The sequence below is a fragment of the Seriola aureovittata genome, chromosome 11, assembly GCF_021018895.1.
Source record: "Seriola aureovittata isolate HTS-2021-v1 ecotype China chromosome 11, ASM2101889v1, whole genome shotgun sequence".
NCBI classification, from domain to species: domain Eukaryota; kingdom Metazoa; phylum Chordata; class Actinopteri; order Carangiformes; family Carangidae; genus Seriola; species Seriola aureovittata.
In genome coordinates, this window is record NC_079374.1 from 17,997,294 (window position 1) to 18,011,482 (window position 14,189).

At 40.9% G+C, this 14,189-nt stretch overlaps 1 protein-coding gene across 1 annotated transcript; it reads right to left on the reverse strand.

Moving 5' to 3' along the window:
• Positions 1–370: 370 nt before the first annotated feature.
• vgll3 (vestigial-like family member 3) lies at positions 371–3,397 on the reverse strand. Its single transcript, XM_056389453.1, is given in 5 exon segments — positions 371–982; positions 1,108–1,656; positions 1,786–2,134; positions 2,976–3,090; positions 3,092–3,397. Coding segments are annotated over 5 exon segments (1,212 nt in total). The 5' UTR covers positions 3,250–3,397; the 3' UTR covers positions 371–941.
• Positions 3,398–14,189: the final 10,792 nt, after the last annotated feature.

The following is a 14,189-nucleotide window of genomic DNA, read 5'->3' on the forward strand; positions in this document are numbered from 1 at the left end:
ACACGAATATCACCCTATACATATTAACCAATAACCTGCTGAATATTCCCAGCTGAGTGTGTGGAGGGCTATAGACATCAATGTGTTCAGTGTTGAATTTAGGGCAACAAGCATTACCTGATTTTATAATAGGTTAAATAGCGGAGTTACAATTTCTTGGAATGCAATGGAAAAGTTATACACAATGAAGTGCACAGCAAATGACTGTCCCTTAAGAGCAGCCTTTTCTTTGAATGAGCAGCCCATAATAGGCAGAATATAATTTTTTTGTGCTAAATTTAGTTGGAAGTATATTCTGCTCGGATTCCACACATTTGTTTGGTATGAATTAAACCAATGTCTGAAAAAGAACCAAACTCCCGTTTGCAAATACAGTTTAACAAATTTATTTCTTAAACATACAGTACGAATATTTACACTACACATTCCCCAAAGGCAAAATAGTAAAAGTAGCATTCAGGCAACAAATTAGCAGAAATCATCCAGCAAACAACAACTTGCATGGCAAAACTATACAAAAAAAACAAAAACAAAACATTTACAGTCATCAACAACATTTACTGTACAGAACAAAAATGTGGATCAAAATTAAGCTCTTGAAACAGAACCACTTGGTCTCACATTTGCATCAAAAGGAGTTTTGTGCCGTCAGAGAAGAAGAGGCCTCCCGTCCTTAAAGCTAGTAGTCTGTTTTCTTCGTTCTTCAAAGGCCTTGACCTTCAGCCAAAGCATTAGATCACTGTTGTTTAAGTCCAAAGCCTGAGTTCATCTCCATAATAAGTCATGTGGACAGTGCAGGACTTGTAGTTTAAGCTAACAGTTAGCATTTAATAGCTACATTTACAATACAGTGCTGGTGTTGCAGCCATACATTGATAAAGCCACATAATAGATCCTTTTATTGTGAACCCATATTCCATCTTTTTTTTCCAGCAAATCAGTTAGAACCAAACTGACGTCTTTGCTTTGGTCTGATCAAGAGCTGCAGAAAAAGGAAGAAAAAAACAAGGTCAAATTATTATTCTGATTATTACCACCTATTGCACAAGTTGGAATACACGTGAAGTCTGACAAATACTTTTAGCTGCATTGTTTTGTGGTATATACCTGAGTCATATGCCTCCAGAGATCCATGTAGGGCTGAAGGGGTCCAGGTGACAGAGGTGGCCGTTACAGGACTGTTGCTGCTGGGATCCATCTCTGTCTTCACCCCTTCGTTGTGTGGGGAACTCCCTGTGTTGGCAGCTGGCTGGTTCTGGTTCCTAACACCAGGCAGCAGCAGAGGATTAAACCTGGGATCCAATGCTGGGCCGTGGGCTGGGTATGAATGGAGCATTGAGTGGTGGTGCCGGGAGTGGATATGGGCGTGGGGGTGAGGATGGTAGATGTCGTGGACATTGGGGTAGCCACTCGTGCTCTGGGGGTTCAGGCTGTAGGTCCAGCTGTCGGGGAGGGTAGCCGGAGGCGGGAGGCTGGCCTGGGAGAGCACGTGGCTGGCCCACAGAGCTCCATCTGGGTGGTTGAAGGAAACAGGGCTGGGGGAAAAGTCTGGGTGGACCGAGACAGAGACCGATGGGAGGCAGGAGCTGTTCTGAGATGGATAGGTGCTGCTGTTCCAAACAGAGCTGCTCTGGCCCTCAGAGAGAGAACTACCATCTGAAACACAACATGAGATACAACACAAGTTTGACACTTGAAGTTCTTTTCAAACAACTCCCATAATTCAATCAAGTCAGTGAGTGTTTTACTGTCTAAATATTATTACAGACTTGCTGCTCCTCTCACCTTTCCATAAGCCGGCAGTGGCTGAAGCAGATTGCTGAGTCACTCTGATTGGCTTGGCCTCGCTGTTGAAGGTGCTGGACTGACTGAGAGCTCGGGAGAAATGCTCATCGATCACGTCGCCGATGTCGCCTTGGAAGTATGTGAACAGAACGCACCGGGAGCTCAAGTACTCAGCTTCTGCTGGCTGAGTAATATCCTTCAGCTCAGAATCAGATGTCGATCTGCGGCCTGAATCAGCTCCAGGACCATGCTGGAGGCCCTGATCCCTGGACAGCATCCCTCTGCCTCCTCCTTGCTGCTGCTGCTGCTCCATACACTCCTGCATCTTACTGTAAACACTCAGCTTCCTCTGGAGGGAGAGACAGACAGAGATTAACAATCAGATCCAACCAGGAATAAACTTCATTTGAATAGAACAGAAAAGACTTTACATTTTAGAAGATCAGTCGTTTAAATAAACATAGCAAACTGAACAAAAACTTTCTACTCAAAACTAAGCTAAACTTTACTTTTAGTATTTTGCATTTAAATATTTATTCTCTATCATCACGTGAGTAATTATTTTATCTAGGAGCGGCTTGGGAGTTGTGTGAAAACGAGTGTCTTTTTTCCCATACCGCATTCCAACTATTTGTAAAGCTCAATGTGCCTCGTCCACATTCCTGAGTGACTGACTAGCTGTCATTACATCACCGTTTGACCACAGGATTAATAGTTCCGTGTCATTACGCCTGACCTGAGGTGAATGCCGAGCCCCAGACTGGAATTTAATCATTCAAAACTGAAACTGAAGTTAAGTGTGTGTGTGTGTGTGTGTGTGTGTGTGTGTGTGTGTGTGTGTGTGTGTATGAGAAAGTTTGAGGTGATGTTCTGAGCAGAAGTCATTAAGCCTTTAGATGAAAAACGAAGGGATTATAGGGCTGGGGACATTGTCCAGCTTCTCTCTGGTGGAAGCCTATGTTAGACATGTCTAGCTGTACACTGGCAGTCTACTCAGTCTTAAAACGTCGTGTTAGTATTTTAAATAGCTACTGCTATCAGTGATACGGACTCACGCTTCTTCCTTGAAAACTTGAGCCCTTGTGGCTTCTTCTCAAACGACTAATAATAATTTAAAAAGTCTTTTAGCTGAGGTTATTTTGTGTCAGTGCCCCTCAGCAGCTGCAAAGTTTCCCTGATGAGTGTCTCACCTGTTGTTGCTGGTGATGGTGGTTATAGTACGTCGCCTTGTACGCCGCTGCAGGGAGGTAGTGCGCTCCATAGCTTTGGTGGTACATCACATCCAGGCAACTCATAGCGACGGAGCAGAGCGGTTAAAAAGTGGAGAAAGTCGTAGTAGAGAAACGCACGCAACACAGCCGAGGGCGACTCTCCCTGAGACTTCAGACGGATTGTATCCTCCGAGCCATCGGCGTCTCCATATATGCCCAAACGCATACAATGGCCATGTCGTCCAGTTTGCATACGGACAATGCGTCTCCCGCTGTGCGCTCCACCAGCACCACCCGGGGCCACAAAATGGATCAAAACGCTATGAGACACACACACACTGTATCCGAAAAAAAACACCCTTTTCTCTGACAAGTTTTTAGACCGCTTCTGATTGGGTGAGCATTCCTTTCCCCCTTTTCTCTCTTTCTGTTTTGGAGGGGAGTTATATTTAGAGAGGGCTGGGGCCGTTTACGCACGCCCACCGGGGAAGGGCCTGCATGGCGCAGTGGAGTTTAGCAAGGCACTAACACAACTATGCTTCTAAAGGTTCTGTTCCCACTGGGGGCACCCATTCATAAAATTGTTAATGTACTCATAGTATGCTGCAATATGTTATATTAAGATCCCATAGCTCATAGAGACCTCTGACCTCAGGACCACCCTAACCCTGCACACCAAAATTTCACAATATTGTTTAACTGCTATCATTATTATTAATTTATTTAGTTCATTGTTTAACTGTGTAATTATCTGTATTTTATTTCCCAGCACAAAGTTGTTTCAAAGCTTCCTTTGCAAGGAATAGTTTTAATCCCCCAAAAAAGAAAAAAAAATCAATAAAATCGAAGTCGAAGAAATACTGAAATCAGCCTTTTCAATTATGAAATTATCCACCAAGTGTTTTTAGTTAAAAAGAGCAGAAATTAAATGCATTGGACCAAGTTATGAACAGCGTGTTATCTGCAGCAACAGGTGCTATTCAGAGTAGGTACAATTTTATCAGTCAAAATCATCTTTAAGGAACTATTTTCACTTCCACCCTTGAGATGAAGCTTTGAGGCATCTAAAATAAAAAGCAACAGCCTAAAGGAATGCAACATGCAAAATTCCTGCATATTGAAACTCTTTTATGTGTATTTGTTGCTGACCATTGCCCCCCCTGCCTCTATGTCTTTGATTTCTGACATGTTCAAATAATTGTGATTGTTCAGGTCATTCATCACTGCCATGTCTAATCAGGCTGTTTTTGTCAGTTTTCCCTCTTTAAATGAAACTCATTGATGGACTGAGTTGAGCAGTTTGCTGCCACCTGTTGGTGAGGTCAGTTACATGACATTATTGTTGTCAGTTTGTCCTGAAAGGAGACTTGATGAAAGCCACAGAAGTTACATCCACATCATCCATGCAATCAGTAAATGACCCCAAGTAATGAATGTTCAACTTCAGTAAACTGAATTTGGGTCAATGATGACACAGTGATGATAACACAAAATAATAAATTTACTTTATATGACGTCTGAATTGTACAAAACAGCAGAAGTCATTTCATTTGTAAGTTGTTAAAACGATTTCAAAATGTGTCCACCAATTATTTGCTCCACCAGAATCTTTTTTTTTTTTGCCAGCTTAGTTGTTTTAGATGTAGACATTAAAAATCTTCAACCTTCCATATATCATAGCATATCCATATCTATTCAATACTCAATTCAAATTTTATGAGTCCATCTGTGTTATAAATGAAATGTCACACCAAAGGTACACTTGTTCTCTCAAGGGTTTTAAAATAAGGAGAATCATTATGATCAGACACTAGAACAAAAAGAGCAGTCTTGGTCAAATATTAATTCTTACGGTCTCTATTCTACCATTACCCCAGTTGGTGATATGTGCTTCTACAGATACTAGTACAACATGTTTCACTTTGAGCACACTGCCTCCCACTGCACTACAGCAGGACTGACAAGCATACTGTGAAAGGCAGACAGTGCAAACGATTACCATGCAGGTTATTAACCAGAGAACCAGAGAAGAGGATGAAAACTTGAGGACTGATACTCTCTGCAGCATGAATTGTATGTTGGCCCCCGCTTAATTTCAATGATAGCTTGATGATCTATGTTGCGCATGAGCCTACTGCTAATTTGTTCTGATGCAAAGGATATCACTATGCATTCTCTGACCTTTTCTAAGGGTGGAGGCACTGCAAGCCTTTCCCATCTGCAGCAGGGATCGGGACTGTGTCCATCGTGCCACTACTACAATTACTTAACAAAAAACTTTCAAAAACCAATTAAAATGATCTGGATGGATAGAGAAGTACAACATGATGTGTCCCAATTCCATACACACAAACTCCAACTGGGTTTATAGTGCACTGATACCGAAACTCAAAGACATTGACATGCTCCTTGAATTAGAGCTTGATTAGAGTCTGGTTTTAAAGCACACCATTGTCCCAAAATGCACAGCTGAACATTATAATAGGAAGCAACACAAATCTTGAAAGAAAGCAAATGATTAGACAGCTTTAAGAATCATCTACAAAAAGTATATACAGTATTTGCTTTATATTATATAGCTTGTAAAGTTTCTAAATTTTAAATGGTGAGAAACCAAATTTTCAGTTCAGCTGACATTTGTCAGTACATGGATGTATAATTTCCAGTTCAGAAAGCAGAATATACCAATTGCTTAAATGATACACTGTATGGGTTAATATAAACAGTTTAGTTGCAAATGTAAATTGGATTTATGTTTACATTTTGGCAGATGCTTTTATCCAAAACGATTTAGAAGTGAAGGGCAATAGTGAATCTTGGTGCATGTACTAAATACCAAATCCATTCAATAAGGTCAAGTCAAAAGAGATCAGGTAAAGGAGTGCACAGAAAGTGGAGAGTATGTGCTTGTTCGGTATGTTAGGGTGTAAGAGGTGTTAGGAGAGGAAGTGATCTCAGAAGAGATCAGTCTTCAAGATTCTTGAAGATAGAGACAGATACCCCTGCTCTGATAGCATTTGGTAGCTCATTTCACCATTGAGGAACCACAAATGAGAACAGGCTGTGATTGCCTTGTGTGCAAGGATGGCAACATTCCTCGGAGGAACACAGTGGTCGAGAAGGAGCATAAGCCTGTATGATTTTGTTTTCATAGATGTGTGCAGGCCCAGAAGTCACTCAGTAGGCAAGCAATTGTGACTTGAACTTGATTCAGGCAGCCAAGTAGAGGTCAATGAGCAGTGGCGTTGTAACGGGTGAGGTTTGGACCCAAAAGCAGCACCGACAAGAACCGATGTATTGGTAATCACTTTTATTTGTCAGCAGAAGCAGGTAAATAAGCACAGTTCAGTTCTAAGGGGAATGGCAGTCTTTGAGGGGCTTGGGGAAAATCCGAGGGCCCGGAATGAAGCTGTTGATGAGGCAGCCGTACCAGGCAGAGGACCGAAGAACCAGCAGGAAAGTTCACACACTGCAACAGTGGAGGCGAAGGACTCAGAGCAGCCCCGAGAACAGGCAGACGAAGACCAGGAAGGGGCAAGGCAGATTCGTGGTCAAAAACAGAAGGGCTGAAGTATATACCAGGGCAGAGACAAGGCGGGTAGGTCAGGAGCAGGCAGGGTCAGAACCGAGAGATCAGTCGAAGGGTAATCGCTGGAGAGTCTTGCATGGGGACAAAGAACAATCTGGCAGTGAGTGTGGAGGAGAGTGGAGCTTTTAACCAGGCTTGATTGCTGATGAGCTGCAGCTGAGTGAACAGGTGAATGGAGTGACTGACGAGGTGGGTGTGGTTGGCAGCTGGGATGAGCAAGGGAGTAGTGAGTGAAAAACTACTGAAGGCAGGTATGTATGGAGGACAAACCATGACAGGCATACCCTTTAAGGCTGATCAAAGACCAGAAGACTATCTGTAAGGGTTTCACTGTGTGACAGACTGATTAGCTAGGATGACTAAGAATTTAGTCTTAGAGATGCTTAGTTGAAGGTGGTGTTTCTTTGTCCATATGGATATATCTGAGACAAGCTGAGATCTTCACTGACAGCATGGAGTCATCTGGTGGAAAGGATAGGTATAGTTGGATGTTGTCAGCTTAGCAGTGATGAAGAAGCCATTCAAGTGGACACCCACCACCCAAAGAGGTGGTGTATACTGCAAAGAGAAGGGGAGCCAGCTCTGATCTTTGGAGCACCCCTGTGGGGAGGGAATGGGATAAGGACATTTGTCCTTGCCATTACAAATTGAAGGAGCGCCTAGTGAGATAAGATTCAAACCAAGAAAGCACCCATATTGGAGAGTACAGACAGTAGGATGTGGTGGTTAACCATGTGAAAGGCTGCTGATTGGTCTAGCAAGATAAGAACTGTGGACTGAGCTGCAGCTCTAGCTGCCCTTAGGGTTCTGTCACAAACAACAGAGCCATTTCAGTGGAGTGGCCGCTCTTAAAACCTGACTGATTTGGATCAAGGAGGATGTTCCCTGAGAGGAACTCTGGCTTTCCGAAGCCAGTGAAGCATTTTATCACATGTGTAATTGCTGGCATAATGGTGTGAGATATGGCTTGGAGGAGGTTGGATAAAATGGTGTCCAGTGCACATGTAGTAGGATGACTACCAGTCAGGAGTTTTAATACATTAACTCATCATTCTCAGTGAGAGGGGCGAATGAGAGAAGTAACGCACCATTGACTTGGGAAAATGGAGACGTACATGTATTAGATCTGCTATATGTTACACTTTTTGAAGCCTTGCATTCAGCTAGAGGGCTGAGTGAGAAAGGTGGTGAGCAATTGAGGGGCATGAGAGCAGAGAAGGATTGCTATACGTTTGGCATGCCTTTACACTGCCTTCAGAAAGAGGGCCTACCATGGAGAGTAATGGAGACTAGCAACTGCTTTTTAAGGAAACAAGGAGGCAAGTGTGGTGGAGGATTGAATGATGTTTTGAAGGTGGAACTGGTACTGTCTCTGGTACTGTCTTATCATTGTAAAAAACAGTTTTGGCACCATTGATGTTGGATGAGAAAGAAGATAGGAGTCACTGATAACCCTAGAGATCAGCAGGGTCACTAGATTTATGCCATTTTCTCTCAGTAGCTTTGAGATTGGTACAAAGTTTTTGGCAGGGTGTCAGTCATCCATGGGTGAGGCAGGTTAGATTGAGCAGGTTTGGATGGATTGCCGTCAAACTTTATACAGACATTCATGGTCCCCAGGAAATTAAGCCACAGGACGTTTCATCTTGAACCAACACAAAGTTGATATTTTTGATTTTGAAAGAAATACCTTGGCAACTACTCAAATATTGATTGAATTCTAAGAACGTTGGTGATCCACTGCCCTTTGTAAGTACCTTGGCTGTATTTAGTGTTGTTTTGAGCACACTGATGTTAGCAATGTGCAAAGCAGTTCTTTTCAGTTCCCCAAATCCCTTCTTTTTTAAAAAAAATTTGTTCAGTAAATTCATACAGTGCTTGACTGGCACTCCAACTGTGTAGACCTACTCATTGAACTGAAACACAGTCAAATGGTATATATTCACGATCCCCGGGTTCCAGAGCCGGAAGTGCTTTGACAAACAAACTGATGTTAAAATTTAGCTCAATGTACCACTGTACCTTCATGCAGCCTCACAGAGTGGTCAGCACTCTTGTCTACGATGTAGCCTACTCAATACTCTCAATAAATCTGCGGATTAATCAGTGCCACTTAATACTCAACTCATCTGGGTGTATTAAGGTATAAGTATTGTTTGAAATTAAATACTTTTGAAATGCATAAGAGTTTTGCAGTGACAATTAAAACTCTTGAAAGTGAAGTATTTAACCCCATTACCATCCTTGGATATGATGGTCTTCTTGGAGAAAAGATTGGCCTTGATGTTGTTCAGATTACGTATGAGATGTGATCACATCTCAAACTAAAGAAAAAAAAAAAAAACAAAGGTAATTAAAACAGCTGTTGTGTTTGACAATATGACAACCCTCTGGCTCTTTCATGGCCCCTAGGGGTTGGTGTTTTGTCTCCATTCAGGTCCTGGTAGGCGGAGTTGGCATTAGTCCAACTGGGTGCACCTGGCCAGTCCATCCAAAATGCATTTAAGATCAGCCATCCTCCTTTTGTTGTATTTGGCAAGTACAAATGTGTGCATTTCCCTAATTTTGTCATGGCCTAAGAGCTCGGTCATGACAACATAGAAAGTGCTTATTTGAACAGAGCCAACCTATAAAAAAAAAGTTGTCATTCGTGTTAAGTTACAATGTTGAAATGTAATTATAACTCACCTGTATTTTGCAGTCCTCTCTGTTAAGAATTACACAGTTAAATAATTAATTTTGTTATTTCGACATGTGCTTTCCATACTGTGGGGACAAAAAACTATTATTCATAAAATCATTATCAAAATTGCTCCAATGTCTGTATCAGAGACATTTTTGACATTTTGCTTTTATCTTTATGCTCTCAGTCCTACATTTCACCAGAGTTCATTCACCAACCGTGGCTTCTCTCAGGTGAAAGCTAAATGTTTAGAAGAACAAGATTTATTATTTATTCCATGACCAGCCCTGCATGCTGTTGTTGCCACATTTGATAACTGAGTTGCCAGATCTGATGACAATTCAAGGACTACAACAACTTGGTAATGGTAAGCCATAATTTTCTCTCATGTTTCATTCACTTTGATTTCATAAAGGGAGCGTGAATTATTCAGTTGCAAGCTGAAGATGCTGAAGTGGGGCAGCATTTTGGAAGAAAGTGACTTACACATGAATAACAAAATATTTATATTGTTCATGATCAAGAAAATGTTTAAATATTGCCAAAATCTCTTCAGATAAAATTATTAACATTATTTATGTACTCCTTTGTAATTTATTCAAATTGCAATTCCTTAACTGCCAAAAAAGCGAGCTCTGGCTGTGTCCTCCAGAATATTTGAAATGGTATTTAACAGTAGTCACTGTGCGGTAAATGCACTGATCAATTCCACAATGAATGAGCAGTGATAAAAAAAAATCTATCATATCCATCGCAATAAAAATACAGAACAGTGAATAGAAAGATTTGAATAAACAGTCACTATCAGCCCGATAAATCATTCAAATCCTGCAGTCACCTGCTTTTCTTGACCTGACAGATCACTCAGTATGACACCGTCAGCAGACAAAGAGACTGATTATAAAAACATGCAGAGATGGCAGTTTGTGTCCACGTCTCCATCTAGTGTTCTCATAGAGGAAGTCTCGTCACTCGCCGTCTGTGCCTGCTTTGGAAGTGGGGCAGTGGAACACTCAGAGTGATGCCTAGAGATAGCGCAGGAAGTATCAAACACACTGATTTAAAGTGGTGTCGCATACACATTTGCACACACGCTCATGCCATCCTACACACTTGATAGCACATATTACGAGAGACACAAGTTCTCTGACACAGACGCTGGACCTCAGGGGTTTTCCACCAAACATCTGGAGCAGCCTGTGCCTCCACTCCTCTGCTCCTTAATGAGGCACAGAGATGATTATTAGTGGATGTTTTAGAGGGGAAAACGGAGGGAGGAGAAGGGTATAGGACAGAAATTAAAGTGGAGTTAGAGAATTGTTTGCTTTTCCTGCTGTATACCCCTCAAAGAATGAGGGACACCTCCAGTGCTTTAGATCTAAAGAAATTCAGACTTTAGATCACAGGCAGATTTCAGAGAAACATTCTTCTCTGCGAGGGATGATGTTTTGGGGATACATCCCAGGAAACCAAAAAAAAAAAAAGAGGTCACAAATGATGTGTTCCAGATCTAAGTCAGTGGTAAAATGACAAAAACAAAACACTGAAAGTGCCAATCCTTTGAATTTTGAGACACTGACAATTAAAAACATTTTCATCGGTGTTAATGTACAACACGTTTAGTCAAACTCCCTTACAGCAAAAAGTGCAGTGTCCTTGCCAAATCTTTTTTTTCTAATTAAAAGATCTATCTTTTTCAACCTTACACTGCACCCCTGATGATGCAGGTGTGAGATAACGCTGAGTGCTGTTGATGATGATATCTCATATTAAGCAGAGTGCAGCATCATGAGTTTTGTGGCGTGGTTGCTATCATTCCTCTGCCCTGGAGAGAGTCCATAGAAACACACACCTGCCTGGGCTGACTCTCCGGACGACCTGAAGATGTGGATGACAATGGTGATGATGAGGGTGAACATGATGCACAAGGCTCCTGCACACAATCAGGCAAACAAATTAAAATGGTGCACATGCAGGGTCTGTACTATACATTAGTTTGGATTGTCAAGTCATTTCTTTGCTGAAGCTGCTCATATTTTCTTGCATTTAATATTTTCAAATGTAATAATTGACTTTCCTAAAATTCCAGTTTTTATTCTTAGTGGTTAATCCAACAAAACAACATTAAGACAATATGAGTTTAAGTGATGACTTTATTTAGTGTATACCACCACTCATTTAATATTAAATTGTCATACATCTTACAATTACATTTTTTTTTCAATCTCTCTCACATTAAAAAAGTACTCCACCAATTTATACTACAACATTGTTGTGCTCACAATGGAAAAAAAAGTGTGAAAATTGATGCAACAAAACCAGAGATATGATCTTTTTTATTTCATGCATTCATCTTCATTGTCAAAATTTGGTGCCTACTTTAATCACAATGCAACCGACTGCCAACAGTTTGGAGGTTCAAATGTACTCGAGCGGATAGCCTCAAGCTGAGATAAGAGACGGGCTACAGAGGTCTGGTAAGCTCACTTCGTTCTAGCTTTAAACCCCCCCCCTTTTTTTTTTTTTATTTGGCAGGACCACAATAGCGGGGCCAGCTCGATAATCATAGAGTATCCATGAGTGACTGACTGACTGAATGAATGATCATAGTTGAGTGATCATATTTCCACCATTGGTCATTTTCCAGTTTAGAGATTTTCTGGTACATCAAACATGAGGAAGACCTGCCCCCTATAAGCCTGCCTGAAATAAAGGGCTCTTACCTTCTGCAGTTGAGGTAAATAAAGGCCCAGATGACGTCACGGTTTTAAAATCTGACGTATTAAAATACTGTATATGTGACCATAGACAGTACTAACTGGTATTGGGTTTATATTATATATTGATTTCACATATACACACACAGGCCTACTATAGATATGTATCTGCTTGTACATTCAAGGAGGATATCTGCCTGCTGTTGCTGCTTAAATAACAGTGTACCAAGATAAACCCTCTTCGTCGTGTGTGTCAGAGGTGGGGGAGGAGTGCAGACATTAAAGCCTAATTAAAGAATCATTAGTGCATCTCCAAGTACATGGAGTGATGCAATATGAGTAGATTTTTATTCACTGTCATATTCAGAAAAAAACTCTAACTGTACATTCAACACTGCTTCTAATTTTAAACTATACTATGAGTCTTGATTTATAATTCAGTTTAAATGAGACACAAAACAACATGTCGGGATCATTTGCACTTTGGCATCACTCTAATGAGCAGAAGACAGTCATTTGAAAGTTAATGGAAATGGAATTTCCATGTGAAGCCAAAGGGAAAAAAACACTGTTATAAGGGCTTTTTTCGTCAAACAAAAGCGACACACTTTTGCCTCTTCATTATCTCAGTGATCGCACATATTCAGTTTTAATTGTTGTAGCCATTATTGCACATTTTATAAATGGAAGTGAGAGTTTTAATTGCCAAGACTAGACAAAGAAAAGTACTTCATTTGCAGTGTGTCTGACGGTCTGTGCCCACACTGTCTGTCTGTTAACAAAGTGACCAGTGGTTCCCTCAGAGTCTCCATGCTGACCTTGCTTAAAAAGCAGATAATTGCTTCGTCCATCCTCCAGTTTTAACTCATATTCTGCATGTGTAAAGATAATGGAAACTACCCAGGCTGCCCAGCAGAAGTTAATGAGATGATGGAGACTCAAAGAAAGGGTCATGTTTATTCACATTTATTCACCCTCCCACCCCCAATCTGGGCCAATCTGGGCCAATCGGGGAAGAATTTTCCTCTAAAACAAAAGCTGGACATGGATTAAAATGTTAAACATGTAAATCCACAGCAAATTGGAAAAAATATACTGGTTATGCAGGACATTTGTGTTTATACTTTATTAATGTGTGAAATTAAGCACACAGGTTCCTATCCACAACATTTAGCACTTTCAAGGTAAATTTTGATGCCTGCTGTAAACAACGACGTGGGGAAGAATGTCAAATAGAGTCATATTATCTGCGACAGTAATAACATACTCACAAGCACAGGTAAGTCACAGAATAAATAGAGACACTGAAAGCTTCTTTTACTGTGCTGGGGTGGTCTTGGGTGAGATTTTGCTGTGGGGGTGCCCCACATCTTGGCGATCCAATCTCTGTTCCACCTTTGCAAGACTATTGATATCACTCTTATACAATAATGGTTACTGCTTAAAAATGAAATGTCTTTTTACTTTTCATGCGACTTAATTAAGAACATGCCATCTAAGGAATCAGATCTGCTCTATATCCCCTTGTATAGCTAAGTCTTATTTGTTCTCTTTTGCGATAAAATGTTGTGTTTACACTGTTTGTGCTCATATTTTCATAATTCACTATGGACAACAAATAAGTCAAAATAATAGAAATACCAGTAAGTAACCTCTTGCACAGGAGATACTAATAAGTGTATAAAAAAAGAAACAGAGACCCTTTCTTATTTTAACATAACAAACCAAAATTTTAATTGTTGGTGTGGAGTTGAATGTTTTTTCCTTCTCCTCCAACTTGATGAGTTTCAATTTACAAACTCACCTTACCTACCTGTCCATCTCTCATTACAAACATCACTGACTCCATAAAGATTACACAGGATTTTCTCATTTCTCATTTTCTTTTCAAACACATTCACTTACTTGCTTTTCTGCATATGGCATTCAGAGTACGGCCCATCCACAACACTGCTGCATGTATAATATGTATTATCTGTATATGTATATCCATGCAGTATTGGATATGTGTTTCTCAGTCATCTGATTAATAAATATTCCAACTTTGTCTGTTTTCTCCTCACACAACTTCCCAAACCTCTTTTGCAGAGCGAAGGACTCGTCCTCCATTGCCCTTCCAGTTGTAATGACTCTAATTCCCACATGCTAATGGTGTGTCTGAGCCTCAGCCCCTGCTGGGACCACCAGCCTACTTCTTGTGGTCA